The sequence below is a fragment of the Rhynchophorus ferrugineus genome, unplaced genomic scaffold, assembly GCF_030347505.1.
Source record: "Rhynchophorus ferrugineus isolate W39M unplaced genomic scaffold, kcgeb_rfMv2 rfM1, whole genome shotgun sequence".
Lineage (NCBI taxonomy): Eukaryota > Metazoa > Arthropoda > Insecta > Coleoptera > Curculionidae > Rhynchophorus > Rhynchophorus ferrugineus.
This window is the reverse complement of record NW_027472580.1, coordinates 43,187,641-43,211,819: the sequence shown is the minus strand read 5'-3', so window position 1 is coordinate 43,211,819 and position 24,179 is coordinate 43,187,641. Positions and strand designations below refer to the sequence as shown.

Genomic DNA, 24,179 nt, shown 5'->3' with positions numbered 1-24,179 from the left:
CCTTGTTTTTTTCTTAATTAACTATATCATGAAGAATGTTAGAAGCCCCAACATAAATATATAAAAACTTATATGGTGGTGTATATAAAAACATAAAACTCCTTTTAAACTCGGAGCATTTTTTTTACTAATTACTACGTATTGGCGATACAGGATTGTGGCTATTTAATTAACTCTAGCTTAAGTCCTTCAATAAATATGCATTAGATACACTAAATTATATATATTATATTTTACAATGTAATTTTTGTTTTGTTAATTTATTTACATTAGTATTTTATTCTCAGAGCCAACATAAACGAAAACTTAAATTTATTGCTGCCACGTTACATTATAATTTTGGTTACGTGCATTGTCTATTTTATTGTACGGACTATAGGTGAAATGGTAATATGGTGAGGAAGGGTAAAATGGATTAAGACAATTGCCTCTCTTTATATTTTATTTTTCTTTCTTTGATCTGACATCATAACTTCATTTACTTTCATCTTCAACAACAAGCAACCTTCAACAGTACACCCCAAATTACACACTTAGTCCCATTTTGATAGCTGCATTCATCCTTCATCCTTGGACTCTAGTTTTTACTGAGCCTTATGTTTACAATGTTTAAACATCATAGTTCATCAATGATTATGTAATATTTCAACTATGAAAATATTGAATTACGAACTAATAAAACCCTCTTAGAAAGTAGTTTTACCGCTCTTTTTGTAGTGACAGTCATAATCTAATTCCAACATAGTAATTTTAACATGTTTAAAAAGAAACGCATTAGGAGATTGCCTATAAATCATATAAATTATGTATCAAGATAAATGGGCAAAAATAAAGTGATAATATAATTAAACAGAATTATTTGAATTACGTGCGCCTTGAAAATGAAAATATGTTTTTTGTTAATTTGTATTTTGAAATATAATGAAAATAGAAACAAAACGTAATTTAACATTTGTTATGATTAAACGGCTGCCAACTGCAATACTGTGTGAAGTAACATATGTTTAGTTCAACAGTATTTATGGAGACGTTTTACAATATTTTTGAATACAGCTGAAGTTTATGAAATTTTGGATGAATTATCAAAAACCAAAAAGTGACTCAAAATATAATATCAAACGAGACAAAATCATGTCAGTCCATCAATTCTAAAATGAATAACGACGAAGTTATCATCGAAACTAAAAGCAAATTTAATGAAGAGTATATCACATCCAAACAATGGCTACATGTATGGGACTGAATTTAAAAAATCCACGCTGTTCATACAACCCCCCAAAGTGGCCTTCTCATTTGTCTCAAATCTTCAAAATATTACTGTACATATCAGGTGCGAAAAATCAAAAAAAAATACGCTAGGTACATCAATTATACTATAAAAATAATAAGACGAGTCTAGATAATTTGTTCTTATCTTAATTTAATACAAGCGAACAAGGGTTATTCTTATTAATCAAAAAATGACGATGGTAGAACATTGCCTGATTATTTGGTGACACTTCGAATCTGATCTATCATTCCTGTCATATTCGTTCATTATCGGCCCTACATCGTTTGTCCCCGCCCGTCACTAAAGTCGAGGCCGACTCCCGAAGTCCACGGGGACGACAAACACCATCCAAGTTTAATTAAGTTTCCACAGTGAAACGGAATACTGAACACTCCAATAACAAATGGAGACGGTGGCCGTTCGTTTCTCATTTAAAGGAGTAGCGTTTCGATTTGGTTTAATTCAGGAAATATAATAATGTTGAACCAAGAGTGTTTTACTGGAGACAATAATTTTCTGATATTATGCCTATATTATAAACATTTTTTGTTAATTAATTTTAATTAATTATATTTAATTAGTTATATTAAATGGAAAAATATTTTATATAACAAAAATATTAAAATTCATTAAATTTTATAAATGGTATTTTATAAATTTTATAAATAGTGGACCTCCTGATAAAAAATCTATATATTAATCGATTTAGCGAAAAATTTACCCCCCTTTCTGAGGACAACGGGGGTACGTGGAGGCGTCAATTTGATACGGTAAAACTAATGTTGAAGAAGAATTTTTAGGCCTAAAGTTTTTTCGAAATATGCGCTGCAAATAAATAAATTTCAATAAAGCGAAATACGCTCAAATTAAGTAACCAGCAATAACCGTTATTTTCGGTAACACAAAATATATAAACAAATATAAGGCTCTGGCTGATATGCTGCCCACTCTAACTCTTATACGGTAAATCTTTCATTTCTATGGTACGAACATCATCATTATAGACCCGTAATTATTAAAATCAAAATTTGGCAGCCTCTACCGCAAAATGCCAGCAGGTAATTTTGAAACAGTAAACAAATCCCTATATTTTATATAACTGGGTGTCTTCAAAAATTATTAACGAAGTTGTTTGTGTTACTTTCAATTAATCCACCATTATTATTACAACTGAAGAGTTAAGGCAACTTTGGATTAAAACCATTAAAAATAGTGTGATCACGTAAACTTATGTTTATAATGTATCTAATTTATCGCAAGGCATATACAGTGAACGAAAAATCCGACATATGTGAAAACTTCATGCCAACTTAAATTAACAAAATTCGAGAATAGCAAGAATCGCTTGTCATCTTTGTTTATAAGATATTTATATTTTCGAAATCAACTTTTGGTGTAACTTGTCTGTCTTGTCAGGTGAACACAGAACAGCTAAAAGTTTTTCTTGCTTAAGGACTGATAGTAATTGATATGCTTCTGGACACAGTATATCATTGTACTAGATGTAATTATAAATGTCATTAAGATTTTTCTATAAATGTTAATGGTATTAACTTCTGGTTAATTTCAGGTTTCATTGATAAATGCATATTTTAACAAAGCACTAACCGAATTGCAGGTAATAAATACATTAATTTAAGCATCAACAGTTAAAATAAATGCTGCAAAGTATATCAACAATTATAAAATAGCTTCATAGAATTATATTTCCTCATTTATCAAGTTATTCACATATGGGACATAAGACAAAGTAGAAAGCGGTATATTAATCAAAGTCATAGAAGGCAAATTATAGCTGAGCTATCTCCAAGGGCGAAATTTCAGTTTTACATAAAATTATAGAAAAATAAATTATATACAACGACTGGAAAAAAATTGCAGCCACTGTTTTAAAGATCGATGAGTTGAATAAAAAATCAAAGAACGATGCAATTTTATTTCAATATTTAGGTAGAGAAATTATACTTTCAATCAACCTGCTGTAAATGTTCTTCCAATATATATTTTGGGTGAGAAATATGGATTAGTGATAAAAAATATATGAATACATAAATGAAGTAATGAAAATATCCATGTATATGAAAATAAAATATATTAAAATAAAACTACGTATTACTACATAGTTTTTATAGTTGGAATACATAGAAGAAATAGAAGAAATTATGAATTATTAACAGTAAATTTGTAAACATTTTAAAGCATTGATAAATATTAAGGTGTTTAATGATTAATATAATAAGATATGTGGCTATATAACATTTTATTCTTTGAACCTCGTATCAATTATTTTGATTATTTACTTTATCATTTATGTATTGTAAAAGCATTCGTTTAATATACATTTCTAAGTTATAAAAAATAAATTACCTAATTTTGTTTGTTATTTAATTAATATTAAATTAACTTTCCTTTCTAGAGCTTTAATATCGGTCTTAGTCCATGTTATAAAACCAAAAGAATAGTTTAGTAACATATAGAACCTGGATATGTACGCATATATAACTTTACTTATATTTTTACTGTTCAGCTGTCCACATCACATAACATATAGGTTTGTAATGAGTATATAGTATATATAGAGATAGAATGTTCATTATAATTTAATGTACTTAACTTATTAACTAACTTATTATTAACTTAACTTAACTTAATTTATTAAATTTGCAAATTTTTATTCTTGAAAACACGGAAGCAGAAACATTGGTTACTTTTATTTGTTTATTTGATGTTAAATTTAACATGATCGACAAAGGTTTCGACGGAAATATAGGTTAGGATTAAGATGATAAAGGCCCGGAAATAGAAATGGTAAAGACATAATTGTTGTGGCACTTAAAACTGTTGAGTGCATGGTATGCATTGACAACCGCTGGTTTTTGGATGGTGACTGTGCCTGAATTTAATTATATGCAAATTTACAAAATACATTTTTGAATATATTAAGTCTTTCTTGTTGTAATCTTTATTAGTTTCAGAAGCTAGTAAGTAGTCGACGTCTCATAATCATATTTTCACTGGATCAGCCTTTTCGCGATATTCGTCTTTATAGCCCTCTTTGGCTGCTTCATGGCCCTTACAAACACCATGCAAGTTTAATTAGCTCTCAGGAATGGAATGGAATACTGAACAGTTGAATATCGAGCGGATACTGTGAACGTCGCTTGCTTATTTAAAAGAGCAACGCCGGTTGGACCTCAATTTATAAGGGAAAATGTCGAAATTGAACCGGATAATTTATTAGCGACAGAGGAATATTTACGGACTGAGGGTATACGATGGGACAATGACTGATTTTCAACGTTCTGAATTTAAATATTGCCTCCGGAGTGAACTTTAGAGGGTAGTAAGTCGATTGATTGATTAAAAATCCAAATACGCGACAACATTGTAAATGTTTCTTTGTTGAAATCGACGTTTACACACGACTATTGTATCGAATTATTGAACTGGGTAATTATTAATGCAATCTCGCTTACTCCCCGCACAGAAGAAATAACTTAAAAAAGAAAAATGTTTTTCGCATTTTATGTCCGTTATGAATACACTGCTCAAATACTTTTTAGGGAAATATATCTACAAACTATCTCGTAAGAATAATTGACAATAAAATTATAATAATCTGTTTTTGCACTATTACTCGAAATACAAAAAATAACAAAATTAATAAACGGTAAAATTACAAAGACATGGTAACTGATTTGTAGTAGCTTCAAATGATTTAGGTTTGTTTAGATTTGTACCAACACTATTTCTTATCACAGCATGCCAAAACAAATGACGAAAAATCAATATTTTAGTTACGTTACGGTTTAGTAGTGTAATAAAATGTATTTATCTATTCTATGCACATATTCAGACAGAGGCATAAATTTTAGGTATTCTTCAAGTGAAACAAGTAAAGTAGACACTATTCTTACTATCTATATGTTACCATATGTTTATTAATGTTTAAATAGCACATAAAAAAGTGACAAATTTAAAAATCCAAAATCAGGCACATGGATGCATACAGGCTGATCAAGAGAGGTCTTATAAAAAACCGCTCTTGCTGACACCATTTAAATATTCCTAGTAATCTAAAACCAAAAAAAAACTTTATCCGGAGAAGTGCTACACTATCGCACAGTAAAAAACATTTTTTTCGTCAAATTACAATGTTAGAAAAAACAAGACTATTTTTTGCATCTAAATTTCAAAATGGATAAAATCCAAATTATTGGGATTTTTTGGAGTTATCGTTCATTTTTGTACGATAAAAAAATGTATAGAAATAAGAAAAAAAGTACTTTCGAGAAAAACGCATTTAAAACTTCATATTATGAGTTGTTTTAAATGGCATCCCACTTAAACAGTGTCTCAAAATTATATCTCCGAAAATAAGTTAAATTTTTAAATACTCTATCCCTAAGAATATTTACACGTTTAAGCTATCAAAATATTTTTCAAAATTATAAACTAGAATAACACCTTAATACGCAATTACATAATTCGTTTTAAACCATATATTTAGAAAAGAACTTATAATATAGTTTAGATTAGGTTTTCTAAATGAACAGAATTACATAGAAAAATCTATATAAACCTCTCTTTCTCTCAACCATTAACATTAGGGAAATTTATAACTAAGATATTTTTAACTTTAACATATAACTAATTGGAAGCGCTAAACTAGCCTATGCTTAGCTTAGTTCTTCAAAATAAGATACTTTATAAGTATTGGTTGTACAAATACGCTATTATTTTATTAAAAATAGGGGCATATATTTTAAAAAAGATCAGCATCTTTTATATACAAGGTTATATACAAGGATAAAGCCTGGCAAAAATTAATCCGGTCACAATCCGACTACAAAAGTATGTGATCTTGTAGTACTATTGAGTTTAATTACAATTGTTTTCCAACAAATAGGTTTCACCTTATTTAGACTCATTCAAACGATGATATCCAATCATCATGTCAAATTGCGCGAATTAAGTTAATATAATCCAGAGAATTATTCAGATTCATTTGACGATAGCATATTCCGTACACAATAGCATTGAAATGGATAATTTGACAAAAATTACTACCTAAGAAGGCTAAGCAGCTTGTGAAATATTGTAATTAATAATAATTATATTAATAACAAACAAGAAAGTCGTCTGCGCATAAAATTATGATCGGTGATGGAAATATAGTTTAAAAGATTTTAACTCATAATGATATTACTTTCGATTTCCATACAAAATTGCAATATATAACCGCGAAGATACTCTAAAGCTAAATAGAGATTTTAAAATCGACATTAAAAATTCTCGAACTTGCTGATTGGCTTCATCGAATTGATAAAATGTAATCATAATTATTTAAATCTCTGAAATCATTTTTTATTTAAGTTCTTTAAAATTATCGGACACAGTACTATTCCACCATATAGTTCATGGTTACTAAAATTTCAATGAACTCTCTAAAAATTAATATCTCCATATAACTCCAACACACCTCCATATAAAGTCGATATATTCATATAATGCCCTTTCTGTAGCATATGTTACGCCATCTACTATTCATATATCATAGTAATATTAATGTATATAAGATAATTAATAATATCTTAAAGATGTAATGGAAGTGGTCTTTGGATTTCCTTCAACAACATCGCCCCTTCCGATCATCATATAGAGATTTATTTTAGACGATAAATTATATAAAAATAAGAACTTAATAATATGATTAATAAAAAAATGGATGGCTATTAATGTATGACAAATACTTAATATGATTAGCATTTATAATAATTGAATAATTTGTATTTACATCGAAGTTTTGCTGATTAAATTCGAATATCTAGAGTAGCTGAAAAAAAAATTAACGAAACACATAAAACCGATGTTCGTCCGCTTAATTCAACTCCACTGACACCTCGGAAAAGTTATCGTCCTAGTAAACTCGACGGAAAAAACGACGAGTACACCGAAGGCGACGCCTAATTCACTTAGACGCCCATCTTGCCGTCTCCTAAATGGAGTTAGCGTTGGCAATTTGACGCCTCTGTGCAGTTCCCTTTGAGAATCTGCCCCGCGTTAATTAAACTGGAAATCGAAGACTTACTTGAACTAATTTCCGTATTATTATAATTTCATTGCCGGTAGCCAGTAAATGGCTGGATATCGTGACGACTTTATATTTAAATGGTCTAAGTTGGATGCTCGAGGAACGTCACTGAATTCAAAGGGATAATTTAAGATAAATTTTAAAACTTTCAAGGATCACTATTGTAAATAAGAAATTGTCAATTTTTATATGCTAGAATATTGGAATGGTGCAATAAATATGAGAGTTTCATATATTTCAAGGCAACATCTGCAGTAGACGCTGTACGATAGCTTTACACTCCACCTGCAACAGTTTAGCAGCACTTCAGTGCAGGCTATAGCTAAATGTTGTCGTGCCTGAAAATAACTTTATATCTGTTACTCGCATATCTGGTTCTTTTTGCGTAATTGAATGTGTTGAACTGAGGCCTGTAAACGTCTACATTTTGCTGATCCCACTATATATAGAGCAAGACATTCTAGCCATGAATATTTTGCTTCAGTATTAGGATACATAGGTCTCCTAGTCTAACAAGCGACTTTTTGAGCTACTTATAGACCATCTTTTGTTTCCCGTCACAATACGTTATAGAAAATTCTTCTTTTCTAGTCAGGCAGGCAATAAGACCAACTGCTGTTAAAAGACGGAGTATCATATGTTCGTCTTTTTTAATAATTATATTTCATTAGTGATAACTGTGCTTATTAAGTGTCCAATACCATGGCAATAACCTTCATCCGAAAACAAGATAATGAAAAACTCAAAATCTCAAGTATTCAACTTCGAATCGCTCTTTTTGTAAATCTCGAGTAACCTCTTCCAAAGAGATGATCGATAGCGGCTTGATTTTCAAGGGATATCCGTAATTATAGACTTTTGTGAAACCTTGTATATTCTATTTGCGTTAAATAGTTATATATCAAATAATATATTGTCAAAGATTTTAATATTGTAACAATATAGTAGAATTATTAAAACGATACACAAAATCTTTGTTCTTACCATTTGTGTAGAAATGCATACGTGAAAAATTGTCATTTATCATCTCTTATCTCCTTCAATTTATTTTGGTTTTGGCATGTATCCTACTCGAATAATGTTGTTTAATAGTTGTTTATCCTCTATGCAGTTAACCGAGGATTGTTGACTTTTCTATCAATTACGATATAGTAAAGTAACAATTTTCAAAGTTTCAAAACAGTATTTAAAAATGTTTCTTTTTGGTGCACTTTCCTTTAAAATGAGAAGATTAAGCAAAATTTTATTCATTAATCATAATTTGATAATACTATTTATACTTTAGCAAGGCACACTATGTGTAACTTAAGAAAGTATTCTAGTAAAGAGGCATCTTACTTATATTTTAAAGTAAAATTAAAAATATCAAAAAATATTTTAATGTGCATTTTTTACTAGATATTTATTAACGGTTAAAAAATACATAAAACCAAAAAAGAGAAAAAATTATAAATCCTAAATGTAACAAGCTGGTGAAATGGGGATCTTAAAAAAATGCGCACCCTAATTAACACGATGGAAAGATTCCTATTTATCTGAAATAAAAAAAAGAAAATTCAATTCAAGGAATTTCTCCTATCGTACAAAAAGAAAAAAGGCAAAGAAATCGAAAATTTTCTCCAAATTACGGCGAATTGTAATATTCGTTTTTATTTTTTATTTTTTGTTATATATATTTTAAAGTCTCATTTTTGCTAACGAGGGTTTATTTCCGAACTACGGTTCTCGGCATACCGACTGGCGAATGACTAACTTTGAAATCATCCTAGAGACAGCCGGTCTTACCCAGCCTGGTTACTGGTGTGACTAGGATCATTTTCCTTGTCGAATTTTGCACTCTTGCCTAGGATAATCACAAATATTAAACAATCACAAACATAAATTTACGATCATACGCCGGCAGTATTCGAGTCCGCAACTATCACCACAGTAGGTGGACCGTCCTGTCGCCTTGCGCTAACCAAGCCGGCTCTTATTTATTTTAAATTCGTAGTTTTATATATTCTAAATATTCTTATAATATACTTAATATTTTTTTCTATTTTTTGGCATATCCAATTTTTTAAAAATAGTAGAAATGCAAATTTTATTATAATTGTATCGGTTTAGTAAAAACTGAAGTATATTGTGAACATGTGAGGTAGTGATAGTGTGTACCGCAATAGTATCCACCATCTCCAAAAATCCATAGTTTCCAGAAAAACAGATTTAAAGTTTCGTGTTAGTTACGAGTCGGCTTTAATGCCGCGTGACTAAAACAGCTATCTATCTCCGATAACAACTTACATTTTGAAAAATGCTCTTAAAGGCATATTCTTGAAGGGTCAAATAGACAACAATATCAACAACATACAAAATAACAAAAGGTTATACCCGTAATAAATATATGAAAATTACAGTTTTGCTATATTCTTTGATCGAGCATAATAAACTTTAATAATTTTAAATTCACAAATTTATATTCTAAAATATGTATATGTTTCTTTCTTATCAATTATAAGATATATCTTTCTTTTACATTAGAATAAAACAATTACATTTTCTTACTAAAATAGAAGTATTAAATAATGCAAATAATCTTGCAACCATCGCCAGTAGATTTCATGGTGGGGTATGTCATTTGCTCATGACCAACTGCTCAGGGAGTAGAGGCAAACACGCGAAACTGGGTAATTTTCGCCGGAGCTTTATATTATTATGCAAATCTTGGTTAAGACTTTTGTATGGTATTTTCCAAGATATTTTTCTCGGTGCGGCTTATCTAGCATAAAAAGATTTAAGTTCGCCGACATTGAAGGGCTTTGTTCGGCTTAAAGAAGAAATATATTCTGTCCTCGCAAGATTCCGAGCTTTATCGGGCTTGTCTTGTATTAAGCAGCTGATAGAATTCTTATGTCGCATTTGAATATTCCGTTAGATATTCATCACCGGTACCGCAGAATTTGTTCAAAAAATCAACCAAAAAATTACTCAACGTTGTTTTATTAATTTTTAGATAACAGGGCACGAATTTAACACAAAAAAAAGTAACAAAAGCTTTTCATTTTTATTCTATTTTATATATTTGCTTCTCGTATAGATTTATTTCTCTGCAAACAATTGTGTCGAAACTTTTTGAGAAAATATTACTCAAGATATTAAGTCCAATAAGGAAACAAAACAATCTAATGCCGGACTATCAGTTTGATTTCAAAAACAACAAAAACATTCAACCAGGTCCATAGAATAACGGATATCATTGAGCGTTCTTTGGAAGAATAACAAATATACTCTGCAGTTTTCCTAGACATAGCGCAGGCTTCCATAAAATTTAACACGTTTAAGATATTAACGTCATATATATCCAGTAGACTCTTTAGAATTAAACAACAAGAAGAATATTCTGAACTAAAGGAAATACAAGCAGGAGTTCCGCTAGGCAGTGTCCTGGGGCCTATCCTCTATCTGCCTTATACTAATGACATAACGAAACTCAAGGTAATTACGCTAGATACATTTGCGGATGATACAGTATTGTTAGCAGTGGGTATACATTGTTAGCAGTGGGTTTGACGACTTTTAGGAACTTTCTTCCACGGGGTCAGTCTCCCTTCGGATAAGTGTCACCAGTTGCCCGACACGCTACGTATACATAGAAACTGAAGCCAAGAGGCACTACGATGCATTCTATATAACTGGAGCTTAATAATTTTGTGGTCGTGTTTGTAACAATAGTTAAAAATATTACTAGTTTATTGTTTGTCTCTTATTTTGAAGAAAAAAGTGGCATAAATGTTTTATAACCACAAAGGTTACTAAGCCGCCAATTGAAGATTTCCTAAAATTAAATTTTAATAATTACGATATTAATAATTACTTTTATATTGAATATAGTCTAATATTTTAAATATGGGTTTATAGTTTCAAAACCTATTAATTTAAAGTTCATTGTTAATTGTATTCAATATTGAAATAACTTTGAAGAAAAATAAACATAAACAAAGAAATTATTCACTATATATCCCCAAATGAACATTACAAAATTATGTTTTTTTGATCATTTTGGTTTTCAGGCAATAAACTAAATAATGTATTAATAATCTTGTAAATTAACACTAATAAACTATTTGTTTTTATCCTAATTTGCTGCGGATTTAAAATTACAAAATAACTTATTCTACGATAGACGCTTTAGGCTTAACATATGAGTATTTTTTTAATATGCATTGAGTTTTACTAATTAATAACTTCGCTAAACTAGATCAAATGGTTTTACTCTCTTTACATTTCTGATTAAGCGAGCATTATCTAGAATTTGGAGAACCTCAACTTTAATGTGCTAATGGAATCCCAGTTCATGTCTTTAGGCATAGTTCTTGATTACATTGTCGACAGTTTTTACATTAATATACATTGGAGTACCTTGATTTAAAATCTTTCTCTAATATTTCTATTGTTTTTGGGTATTACAACCTGAAAGTAGACCACCGTAAGTCCGCGGTGGCTTCAAGACTTGTTATACTGTATATCTACCCAATAACCATTATATTTTTGTACTTCAGCCTGAGTTTTCAGTTTTCTTAATATGTGGGTTCCACCTAAGTTAAATTTAAGGTCCCTGATAAGATATTTGGCATTATTTCCATACGGCACTACTTGTTGACTTATACATACTGGCTGCTTTTGTTGCATCAATGTGCACTAATTTAGTTTATTTATTTTGATACTAAATTTTGTTGTTCAGTACCGTATTTCGACAATAGCTGTAATTTTTCGGTTATTTCGGTTTTACTACCTCCAGTGCCAGGGTATGACAAATATAGCAACAATATTTTCATTAAATGTAGACAAGTCCCCAGTGCAGTGTACAGCAGATAAAAGACTCGTCGCAATACACTTCACTGTGACACGCCTACTTGAATTTTCTTCAAGTTAGAGTAGGCAATCTGGTTTAACTCTGAAGTATCGGTCAGCACTTGACTAAAATGTTTGAATATTGGCCAGAGAGAAGCATTTTAGTCTTATGTTTTAAAACCCTCATGAAAAACTTTATCGAACTATTGAGGAACAACTAAAAATATTGCAGAACAATATTATTTGCTTCTAGCTATTCTTCTATAACTTCGGTGATTTCATGAACCGCAGAATGTTGTTTACTAGAACCAAACTGGTGACTTGAAATAAGGTGCTTTTCCTTAATGATTGATTTTATACTTTTCAATAGAAGTTTTCCAAACAATTTGGACATTGCCGACAATAGTCATATTGGCCGGCACGATGCTGTTTCGTGGTTGGTAGGTGGATTTTCTGGTTTAGGAATCATAATTACTTCAAGCACCTCCCATAGTTGTGGTACATATTGTAGTCTAAACATATCATCTATTAGGTTGATGATCTTAATTCGTGCTTTTCTTGGTAATGTCACTTTTTTATTTCATTTTTAACTTCAATTATATTATCGAATGGAATTTCCATTATTTCCTGGCCAATGACGCAGGGTAATGATTTAACATCATTCACTGTATGGGGTGAAATATCCCTCCGATGCAATCTGTAAATTTTGTAACCGTCCCTTGATTATCTTTGGCCCAGTTCCCATCCTCATTTTTATTGGGGGTGTTTTCATGATAGGTCTTTTTAAGTTTCTAGTAGCTTTCCAACTACGAATACTCAGCATTAGCATTATTAGCAAGTCCACGCAGAAATTAACTGATGTTATAGTTTATTGTTGAGTGTTATTTTCAATTGTTTAATTTTATGTCTCAGTTGGGATGTAATATGATTCAGTTTAATTTTATCTTGCTGAGCCCTGTATAGTGAAATTTCCTCTGTTTTGTGTACGACGTGGTGTTCTCTCTTCCTTCAATGAATATTGCTTTTTTTCAAAAAACTGACACCAATACTACATTTGTTAACCTCTGAACACCAGTGAACTCGTTTCAGATCCCAAATAATAATGATAAGGTCAAATCTAACCTATAGTGTTGAGTCAACAACTAAACTTTATGTAAATGCGGCATCCAAATTAAATTAAACGTTTAGTTAGTTTTAACGAAAGTTTAGTTATGTCTTTAAAACATATTTAAATGTTTCTTCGCTTGTCGAAGAAAGAAGAATTATCTATAGATGTTTAATTGGAAATTAAAAGGGGATTTATTATGATAATATAGAACAAAAAATATAATGGGTTAATTTGGAATAATTATCAACATCACTAACAAAATTTAATCATAATATCTGTATTTGCATGAACATTTAATTTTTATACTGTTTGCTTTGTTACTTTCTTGTTCTTTCTATGTACTAGCTAAAATACTGAACGAAACAAATTTACTATATCAACTTAAATAAATATTAAACGAATTGCAATGGATATATAGTCCGTTCAATAAAAGAGTGATCTCACGTCATCTGAATTGATGACGTCAAAACATCGCAAAGTTTCCTCATCAACTCGCGACATACAACACAATTATAAGATAAATAAAATAATTAAACTGCTAAACATTAAAAATTATATTATTAAATCATAAAATACTGTTATAAAATATAATTTTTAACATTACAGTATATATAATACATATATTATCAAAGAACTTTGCTACAAAACTACAATTAATTATACAGTTATAATAGTTTGTAGATTAGGGCTGTGTTTTATTATATTGGCATTGATTTTTTTCCATACCACCTCTGAGTCACTAGAGAGCCTTTTACGTTTAGTTCTTATTTCCTTTGGTACAGTGTTTCCTTGTAAAGTCATTTTAATATCACTGCAATTCTGCTTAGTTTGTTCTGTTACTACTAGTGTACATATTTCCTGATAAAACTAGATTTAATCATCGCATTCTCCCTAATGCATTTGTCACTTCTGCAAAACAGTTAGTATTCTTTCTCTCCTTGCACATTTTAACAAAATCCTCATATATATTGTGAAAAATTACAAACATATCTGTGCACATAAAACTTTTATAATCTACAATAAGATTTCCTGCAGTTATCGTATATTAATTATATCTTACCTTTAGTTGTTTCCACTCTCATCACCCATCATCCCATTACACTGGAAATGTTCAGCACTGCATCATAATACCATATTCAGAAAGTTCCATTCAAGTGAATAACTAAACTGCTAATTTCGAATATATCTAACATTTGTTCACAATTCCATCAATTGTCAATTTCTTCTTCAATGTGCCCGATCGAGTTCATCCAAACCAGCCAATGGTTGATCCAAAACAAAGGGGTTATTAACTATTCGTATTTCCAGCATTAAGAACAATATATCTGCAATAGACTTTTAAAAAATGTTATGACTAATTAAATAATAAGCAATAATAAGTCATTCTTGATTTTATTATATGGCTATAAAAATTGTATTTTCTTAAAAACAATATCTGGAAGTTCCTCTTCGTGAGGTATCTTTACACCCTTTAAATCCTATATTATGTCTATGACAGGCTATGAAAGAATGCTCTACAACACTCAAAGAACTGCATAGCTTTCTATGGATACTTTTGAGATTAACAGTTTTCTCTGAAATAATTGTTTATTAAATTAAGTTTATCTTAAAAATACTACTCAATGTTTTTATATATTGCATATATATGATCTCTGATCGACCTGATATCCAGCTGATCTTGATTCGTCACCCCCTTCGTATAAGGAAGGTTTCTTTTCGGTGAATCTAATATTATATTTTTCAATTTTGAGATATTTCAGTGACTCTGTCCATGCTAATATTCAGTGCATCTGCAACACTTTAATAATATTTTCAATAAATACTGCAGCAACTTAATAATGAACAGTAAAAATGCCCACCTCTTTAAATAATTTTTCTGGAAAATTTTACTCCATTATTTCGTTCCTATTCGAAATAACTGATTACAAACTCAATCTGTTCTGTCTGGCTTCGGTATTTTGAATTGGACTAATATTGGAGCGATTTGAAATTTATCAAAGCAAGCAAAGCGTTAAAATAACGTTTGCCGGTTTATAACCTCTTATCACTAGTATTTTGAAGAATTTTACATTTTAGCTAGAATAGAATGATAAGCAAAATATTGTCTGGCTCTAAAGCGAATTTACAATTTGCGACAGGCACATATTGATGACGCGAGTTCACTATTATTTTGAATAGACTATATGTTACATCGTACAACTTTTATCTAAAGGCTACGCTATATATTCAATTTTAAAATTATTATGTTAACATCGAATGGTGTAACGAGTAAGATGTCTAAAGGTAAACGCCGTCTAGATAGAATAAAGGCGTTTATATAGTAGGTCCTTTTAGGTTTCTGGTAGCTCTCTACACTGAAGATAATGTTAATAATATTATTATAAAAGGTAAATATAAAAAGACAAATACACATACGTATCCCATGTAAAGGTTATCGACCATACAAATGAACCATCACAGTGAATGCCCAATTACGATTTACGAATTGGGAGGGTTCCTATAACGCGACCAGGCAAAACATTCCATAATCCATCGAGCGTAAGCTTCCAGTAAAGCTGTTTCTCATTAAAACGCTGCACTTTTGCCGGCGCTCGGGATCCCGGCGTCGCTAAATTTATTCCGAACGGTGCCGCGCCCGAAACTTAATAGGACCCGAAGAAGTCCATTAACCGCAAGGCGGTAAACGTAATGCCAACATTCCGAAACAACAATAAAATGGGAATTCGAATTAATATTCGGCAAACTTCGCACCAGCACCCGAAATGGTCGCCGTTAAATATTTGCCGTCGGTCGTGCAGGCCACCCACGCCCCGCACATACCCTCACCCCGGTCGCCCCGAAGATGTTCCTCGGGAAATTTCAATCGAGATAAGACAAGTAACTGGGGGGTAAAAAATTATTGCGGCGACGGTTCGGGATTGGGCTTATCTTGGTGGCGCTTGAGAATGTTTGATTATATCGTACGGTTTTTGAATTATTTTTCTGTCAGAGAAAATGCTTTTAACCGAGAAATGGTGGTAAGGGGCGACTATAAGCTAAGATGAAAGAAATAATAACAAAACTGTGATAAACATTTACATAAAATAAATTTTTAAATAATATTGAGGCTTTTTTAATTCCTAGCTATATGTATAACAAATTTTCATCTAATTCTGGATCATACTCTGTGAGCGACAAATGTTATAAAATTGAATTTTTCTGTTGGTACTGGAGAATCTCTTCGATATATCCGTACTGCAAACTCTAGGAGGACCCATCAGCATAGTCTCTTAGTCATCTTAGTCTCCGATGTAATAATGTTTAGGTATTAACACTATTGTTTTTCTATTAAATGCACCTCACTACCCTACAATACACAAGATCACATCACAGAATGGTTTGATTCTTTTGAGTCAGTGTCTTGTTCTGGCATTATCCGAGAGTCGTATTACTTCGATATTGAGATGAGAATTTCCTAGGTGGCAGCCGGTATCTGAAGGTATCAATGAAGTAATCAGTCCTGTGGTATCTGGGTAGACCTGCAATACTTCTCAGAACTTCTACAATACTTCTCAGAAGTTTTCAAAAACTGGTATTGTTTTATATTTCTTTTCGCGAAACACTCCCATAATTGTATTCCGTATGACCATTTAGGTTTCAATACTTGCTTATATAATAGCAGTTCAGAGTATCGTTCATTATATCGTTAGGGCATCGTTGATAGTTAATGTTATATGTTTTGTTCATTCGATTCAGGACAACTCTTATTTTTCAATTTTATCTTCTCATAGTATCGTCTTCCACTGTTCCTGTATTCTGCCAAATCCTTTCTATCACTTCACCTATAAAAGAAAAATTAAATCATTACTAAAATATACCATGATTAAAGTAAATGTCTAATTTTTTTATTTGTTACTGTAATTTTTGCTACTATTTTTGACTGACAACGAGCCCCATTAATGAATTGAAAGCTGAACTAACTCTCCAGCTTTTGATTGACGTATTGTACATTTAGTAGCCTAAAATGAATGGATGCTTAATTGCAACAAAATGTGTATAAAAGTTATAAGAATTACCTTTAGTATTACTCTTAGTATATTATTTCTTTCATACATTTTTCAATGTTTTTATTTGGACGACAAGAATAATTTTCTTCCTTGCTTCTTGTTGTCGTTTTGAAATATGCAGTTATTCGGAGTGAAATTTTCGCACTGTACGAACCACAAAACCAAGTGAATCAAAGCAAGGATTTTGTTTACGTCTTTCTAGTTCGACTTCTGAAATGGGAATGTTTCATACGATGCTCTCTGGCTGCATCGTGACATGGCGGGCATACAACCCCACTCTAAGAGAATATTATAATTTCTTTACTATTGCGTTATATTATTCTTTACCCCATCAACGGATTTACAAATGTTCTCAGTAATTACTGTAATAAACCCTGGGTAGTCTTTTGCATGAAATCAATAAATTTCGAGTTAAGGTGGCAGTAGAAAAAAATTTTTCAAAAATGGGCACGCTATTGATTAATACAAATTTACAAAGAAGCGAAGAACTTAAAAGATATACCCTATACAGTCATTATGAAATACATAGAAAAACTCTTAGAAAATATAGCCAAAGTCATCCTAACCTACATAGAAACGTTATTGACTATTCAAATAAAATGTTGTAGTATAGGAAATCGGTTACCGCCTGGGTTTGGTGTCATGATTTAAAATGAGAGGAGCAACATTTAGAAATGTGTGGACAGTGGCGGACAAGTCCTTATTATCGAACCGTACCCTGAACCTTTGAATTAACTTCTTATAATTGTAATTTCTATGTACAATTCGTAAATATAATTCATGCTATCAAATGACTTTTTCATATTTTCTGTGCCTTCTGACCTTTCCTTTATTCTTCCTTCTGCTTCTCTACATTAATAACACGAGTCAGAATGTTTAACGAGTTGCAATATTGGATACTCGCAACACCCGAATACATTTATGGATATATTATTCATATAATCAAATTACATGACAACCTTGTTTTATAATAACCAAAATTGCTACTTTCGTAATATTTGATTAAATCCTTTGTTACAGAAAAATAATCTACAACGTCATCACAGAGATATATCAACGGAACTACTAGAAACAACCACACCGCCGTTACTGGAAAATGGTAAATCAAAAAAAAATTTAAAAATATTTTAGGTTGATTTTTATCCACCCTCTAGATCCGTGTTTGTCCCATTATTGCCCAAGCGGTAGAGAATGTGCCGTTCGATCTGGAGCACCAGTATGTGAATGCGCACAAAAATGCCTTCCGCATCGTCCAGTCTGTGCTTCGGATGGTGTCATCTATCCCAGCCACTGTCACATGCATAGTACTGCTTGCTCAACTAAACAAAGATTGACACAGATGTCCTCGAAGTTCTGCACTAAATTTTCAAAGTCAGGTAAAATAGAATTTATAAAAAAATATTTATATAATAGACTTTATTGGATATGAATAAGGTCTCGCTGTTTAACAATAGATGGATCCACTTGTAACAAATATTATTTTTATTTTACAGGTTAGAAATAGAAGAATATATAGTTCAGATTGCTTTTACGGTATCAAGGCATTCATTGTATCTACAAGGGTATAAGTGAATGAATCAAATAATGAAATATAATGAATCATATTTATAAAATTCTATAATATTGAATCTAAATATAATTATAGCAATATTACTATAAATACATCAAAAATGTTTTCGGGCATATTATTAATGCTAATATGTTACTAAAATTGGCGGATTTTAATTTATTATTTGGACTTTTTTGTTGACGCTAATATTTAATTTATCTATTTAAGTATATTAGGATTGAAGATATTTTAATTAATTTAAAATTTCAACTCATTTAATAATTATACTTAATTTTGTCTATACTATTTATTGTTATCTATACATTTTAACATTGGTGCAGTCTGACATCTACATACCAAACGCTAATTTATTTACTAACATCTAGAAGTCTGATAAAACCACAACCGATAGCTAATAATACTTAAAATTCATAAAGTTACAGCCAAGCAGCCTTAAACAACTTTTATAACGTATTTTAATAATACACAAATATAATATTATAATATAATACATAAACATACTGGGAAAGCACTCCGCTATTCTGGGTAACCGAATTTGCATATTCGTCAGGCATAACTCGTTTTTATTATCAATAGTTTAAGTCAAAGTGCTCTACATTAAAGAATTTTCAAAAAATAAATGAAAGAAAGAGAAAAATGTATTGACAAAAAGTTGTCAGAATGTTATACATAACGATGGGCGTTACATTAATTATATATGTTGAGATATGTCGTTTTGTTATATAGAGACGAAGTTGCAATATAGATGACATAAACATCTTTTAAAGATGTGATAAGGTTTTGTTTGAAAGTTTTGAAAAGGGTATTACGAGCAGTAGCAATCCGATTTCGCACATGATCAAACGCCTTTCAACGTCTTGGCTTCAATTCATATGTCACACTATATCCAAGTTTTTGAATTATTCTCATGTTCCTCAAGCGAATAGAAATAGTTTCTTGTATTACTCCCAACAATTCTGCATATTCTTCTTGCGTTTTAGGTAGATTATATATGCAATGATCGTAGAATTATTGCTGATACTGCTTAATGACCCACCTAGAAAAAAATCCAAATATACACACAACACAACGGTCATGAATACAAATAATCTCACAATTACGTTGCACAACCGTAGCATAGCAACTCAGGGTATAATTAAATAATATATCGTCTTCCAAGGATTTACCAACACTAACTCAGAACAATAGAGATACAAAGCAAGAAAACCCATACTAATAGTGGAACGTCGCATTAGTATATCAGCCCAAATCCATATAAATTATCTCTTCCCTATTTCTCTAACACTATAACTTTATTCCTAACGTACACATGTAAGATTGTGCAAGTTTTGGCTACAGGTTACACTACGCTACACTATTCAAGCGCTTGTGTTAAGATCGGATGGTGCAACGGATGAGATATCTCAAAATAAACGTCGTCGAGATAAGGAATATATAGAATAAAAAATAGATTTACCTGTTTTTAGCACTAGTGTCGTTTTATACTACCGTTAAATCCCTCAAGTTGCCCTTTCTTCCCGTGAAATAAAATAGTTTTATGTAAAATAATAGTTTTTGTGTTCTGGCTGTTCTCTTTTCAATTCAATCAATTAACTGGACAAAATCAAATTAATTGTAACAATAAGTAACAACCTTAATGGACGACGAAGACAGAAACATTAGTATTTCCCTATCATTAAAGTACCAAAAAAATTGCATATTGTTTGCTAACGAGTTAATTTAATAATGTAATAAAAATGTTTTCGTATCAAAAATGGCATATTCTCAGATATTTTCTGACAATTTTTTTAGTGTTAAAGATGTACACATGTGACATATTTTATATATTTTACATTTTTACCTTATGCTAAATACATTATTTGATATTTCCACTCATGTCAACTGTCAACATACAAATTATCTACCTGCTTAAAGGAAGGAAGGAAGTTATACATACATTTTTAGATAATGTTTGTAAAAATAACATTGTCAACGAAAGCAACATGTTACAAAAATCGTGTATAAAATCGTTCCATCCAATTTTCTTCTATTCGGTTTACTGCTGGTTAAAGTATAAAGATACTTGCATACAATAAAACAAAAACACCACTATATTGTCGGCTTACTCTTTGCGCAAGTTCCAGCATGGCTGTTCATTCATAGTCTATCATTCAAGGAAATGTGACACAAATGTTTGAAAACATCTCAACTCGTCGTTGTTTTCGGTCAAAAGTGAGCTCGCACGGCACCCACTTTGCACAGAGCTTTCTCATACCCAAGTATTCGTGAATGGTATGATGTACACGTTCAGTTGATATCTTTAGAGTGTCTGCTGTTTTATCCAATTTCAATTTACGGTCATTCAAAATCATTTTGTGGATTTTTTAAATGTTTTCATCGGTAACAACCTTTTTTGGGCGTCCACTGCGTTCACCGTCTTCGGTGCTCATTTCACCACGTCTGAACTTAGCATACCAATCCTTGAGGGTTGATTTTCCTGGGGAGTCCGGAAACTCGTCATCAAGTCAAGTTTTTTCTTCAATTGTATTTTTTCCCTTCAAAAAGTAATATTTTATCAACACGCGAAATTCCTCTTTATCCATTTTTTTCACAATAACAAAAGTTGCTTCACTCAAAATGCTTTTTAGGGTTATGGCTAACTAAATAGCACATGGATTTAATTCTAGTAGCGCCATCTTTGCGTCAGACCGGAGACTTTTCAATTCACCTGTTAAGAGTAAATATTAAATGAATAATTTAAAAATAATCAGTGCATATATTTCCATGTAAACTTCTAAAGAATATTATTATAAATGTAATTAAAAAAAAATAAAGACGAGTAATATTTGTTCAAAGGATATAAATAATAATCCTACATTAGCTACATCATTAACCTAACTCTTATAGAACACTGATTAACCCACCTATTTTATTATACCTATTATATTTTATTTCTTTACTACAAATACTACACATATTAATTTGCTTAAGAAATCTGTTTATATAATTCTATTCTAAATTTATTCAACTAACTACCAAAATTGTATAATTAATAAAATATATAACATAAATAATAGATGGTAGTTTTTATATTATTCCTTGTGGTATATAAATATATATTTAATTAGCGATAGTAAAGGATTACATATATATAACACAGGAATATGTCTAGCACGATATCAAGACAATATGTATCCACTTCAGTTTTCATCATTTTTCATCGCGTTTTTTTCGGTATGTCTTGTCACACAATTACGTAGCACGACACAGGTCACTTATCATCACCCTATATTGTTTTTGTCTTAGTATCTGCGATTCCATCTTGTTTCATTAAGCTTAAGAATTCATTCCAAGAATAGTCCTCGTCTGAGAGCATTAGTATGTCATTTATCTCCTTCACGTGTTTATTTTTTGCTTGTTCCCGACAACTTTTTCGCCAACTGATTATCCCGTGTGGTATAAATTATATTGATTTGGTTATTATGGCGTTTTTATTGAGCTTTCGCTGACAATCTCTCCTGGATTGATAGAAACATTAATATTTTTCTATCATCAAAGTACCAAAAGATATGTAAAGAAATTAATTTCATATTTAGTTAGAAATTTGAACAATTTTTACTAATTAATTATTTTAATAAATAACACTGTCTACTAATGATAATATTTTAGCATCAAAAAGGCATATTTTTCATATATTTTCTTCTGCTGAATTCAAAACCATCAACTAGATCTAGTTTTATAGATACCTGTGATACATTTTATGTCGTATTAGTGTTTACTTTATGCTGAATTCATTATTTGATATTTCCGCTCTTCACGTTCCGCAACACTCAACGTACAAATTATCTAGCTGCTTAAAGGAAGACAGGAAAATATACATATATTTTTAGGGAATGTTTATAAAAAACTCCATTGTCATTGGAAGCAACATGTTCCTAAAAATTGATTTTGTACATACCCATCTAAATGTTTCCCCCTATTTGTCGAGTTGTCAGCGTGGAGCATAGAGAAAGTTTTCATAATGATGTTTTTCCTAAGAGCCGGAGATATGAAAGCAAGCTGTAAAGAAGAGGATACATTATTCCCCAACATCTCCGAATATGGCGCATGCCCATATTGGCTCCATTTAATTTGAATACAGAGAATAATCCGAGTTTGGCGCATGCGTGTATACAGCTTTATTTAATTATGTTTTATTATGATTATTGGATTTAATGTCGAATGTATTAAACAGGTAAGTAGGTTCAGGATTTAAATAAAAATGGTAATATTTTAGAAATAATACATTTTATTTAAAAAAGTATTGAATAAAACGAAATAATAAAAATATAATTAAAATATGGCCAACTATTCTATTTTTATAAAAACATAATATTACACATTATCATTATTTTTATTAATAAAAATACCCAAATATGATAAATAATTGATTTAATGTTGAAACTATATATAAGGAGAGAGATATACATTGAAAGTTTGTTGAAATAAAACATTTTATTTAAAAAATTATTGAATAAATTTTTTTTCTATTTTATAAAAAATGCCATATTTAAATAAATTTACATACTTGAACAATTAGCAAGAACTCCAAGAACCATATAAATAAAAATTACCATAAAAAATACCAAAATCATTTAGATCAAACACAGCCAATATAGTTAAAACCAAACGAAAAAGCCACCACTATATATGAAACAGTAAAATGTTCCTAAAAATCTCCAAATATTATCGCTACTATTCTTGATCCATAAACCCCATTAATAAATTGACTACCTCGAGCTTTCGATTAATATATTGTACATTTATTAGTCTAAAACGAATGGATGATCGTGCTTTAAGGCTGACAATCATCTCAGTAAATACACCATTATATTCACAAAACAATAATTTATTTACCCATACTCTTATGTAATAATGCATTGTATTTTCCTTGACATTAGATCACTAGGGTGTCGTTGATAGTTTTATATTTTGGTTATTCGATCCAGGTCTACTTTTGTTATCATTCTTCTCTTTTAATCTATTCTTGTTATCATTAAATATTGACATATGTTGATACCTATTCCAGGTCTTTGAAAATGCTGTGTTATAAATTTGGCAGCGAAAATTTTCACTATAAATAAAATTGATGCCCTATGGATTTTATAACTTTTAAAAATTTAACCTTACATTCTGCACTTACCCTTATAAAGAATAACACTACAAGTTATTTATTATTAGTATAAAATTATTAATGTAATACAAAATCTAAATATTCTAGATTTGTTTGTTGTTTTGAT

The 24,179-nt window shown here is 30.5% G+C and overlaps 1 protein-coding gene across 1 annotated transcript in view; it reads left to right on the top strand.

The window, feature by feature from the left end:
• Positions 1-24,179, top strand: part of LOC143206789 (follistatin-related protein 5) — a 293,592-nt gene that overhangs the window by 228,242 nt on the left and 41,171 nt on the right. The window contains exons 3-4 of the mRNA XM_076419521.1: positions 18,372-18,450; positions 18,506-18,727. Of these exons, the coding sequence (XP_076275636.1) occupies positions 18,372-18,450; positions 18,506-18,727 (301 nt within the window). The remainder of the gene's footprint in view (positions 1-18,371; positions 18,451-18,505; positions 18,728-24,179) is intronic.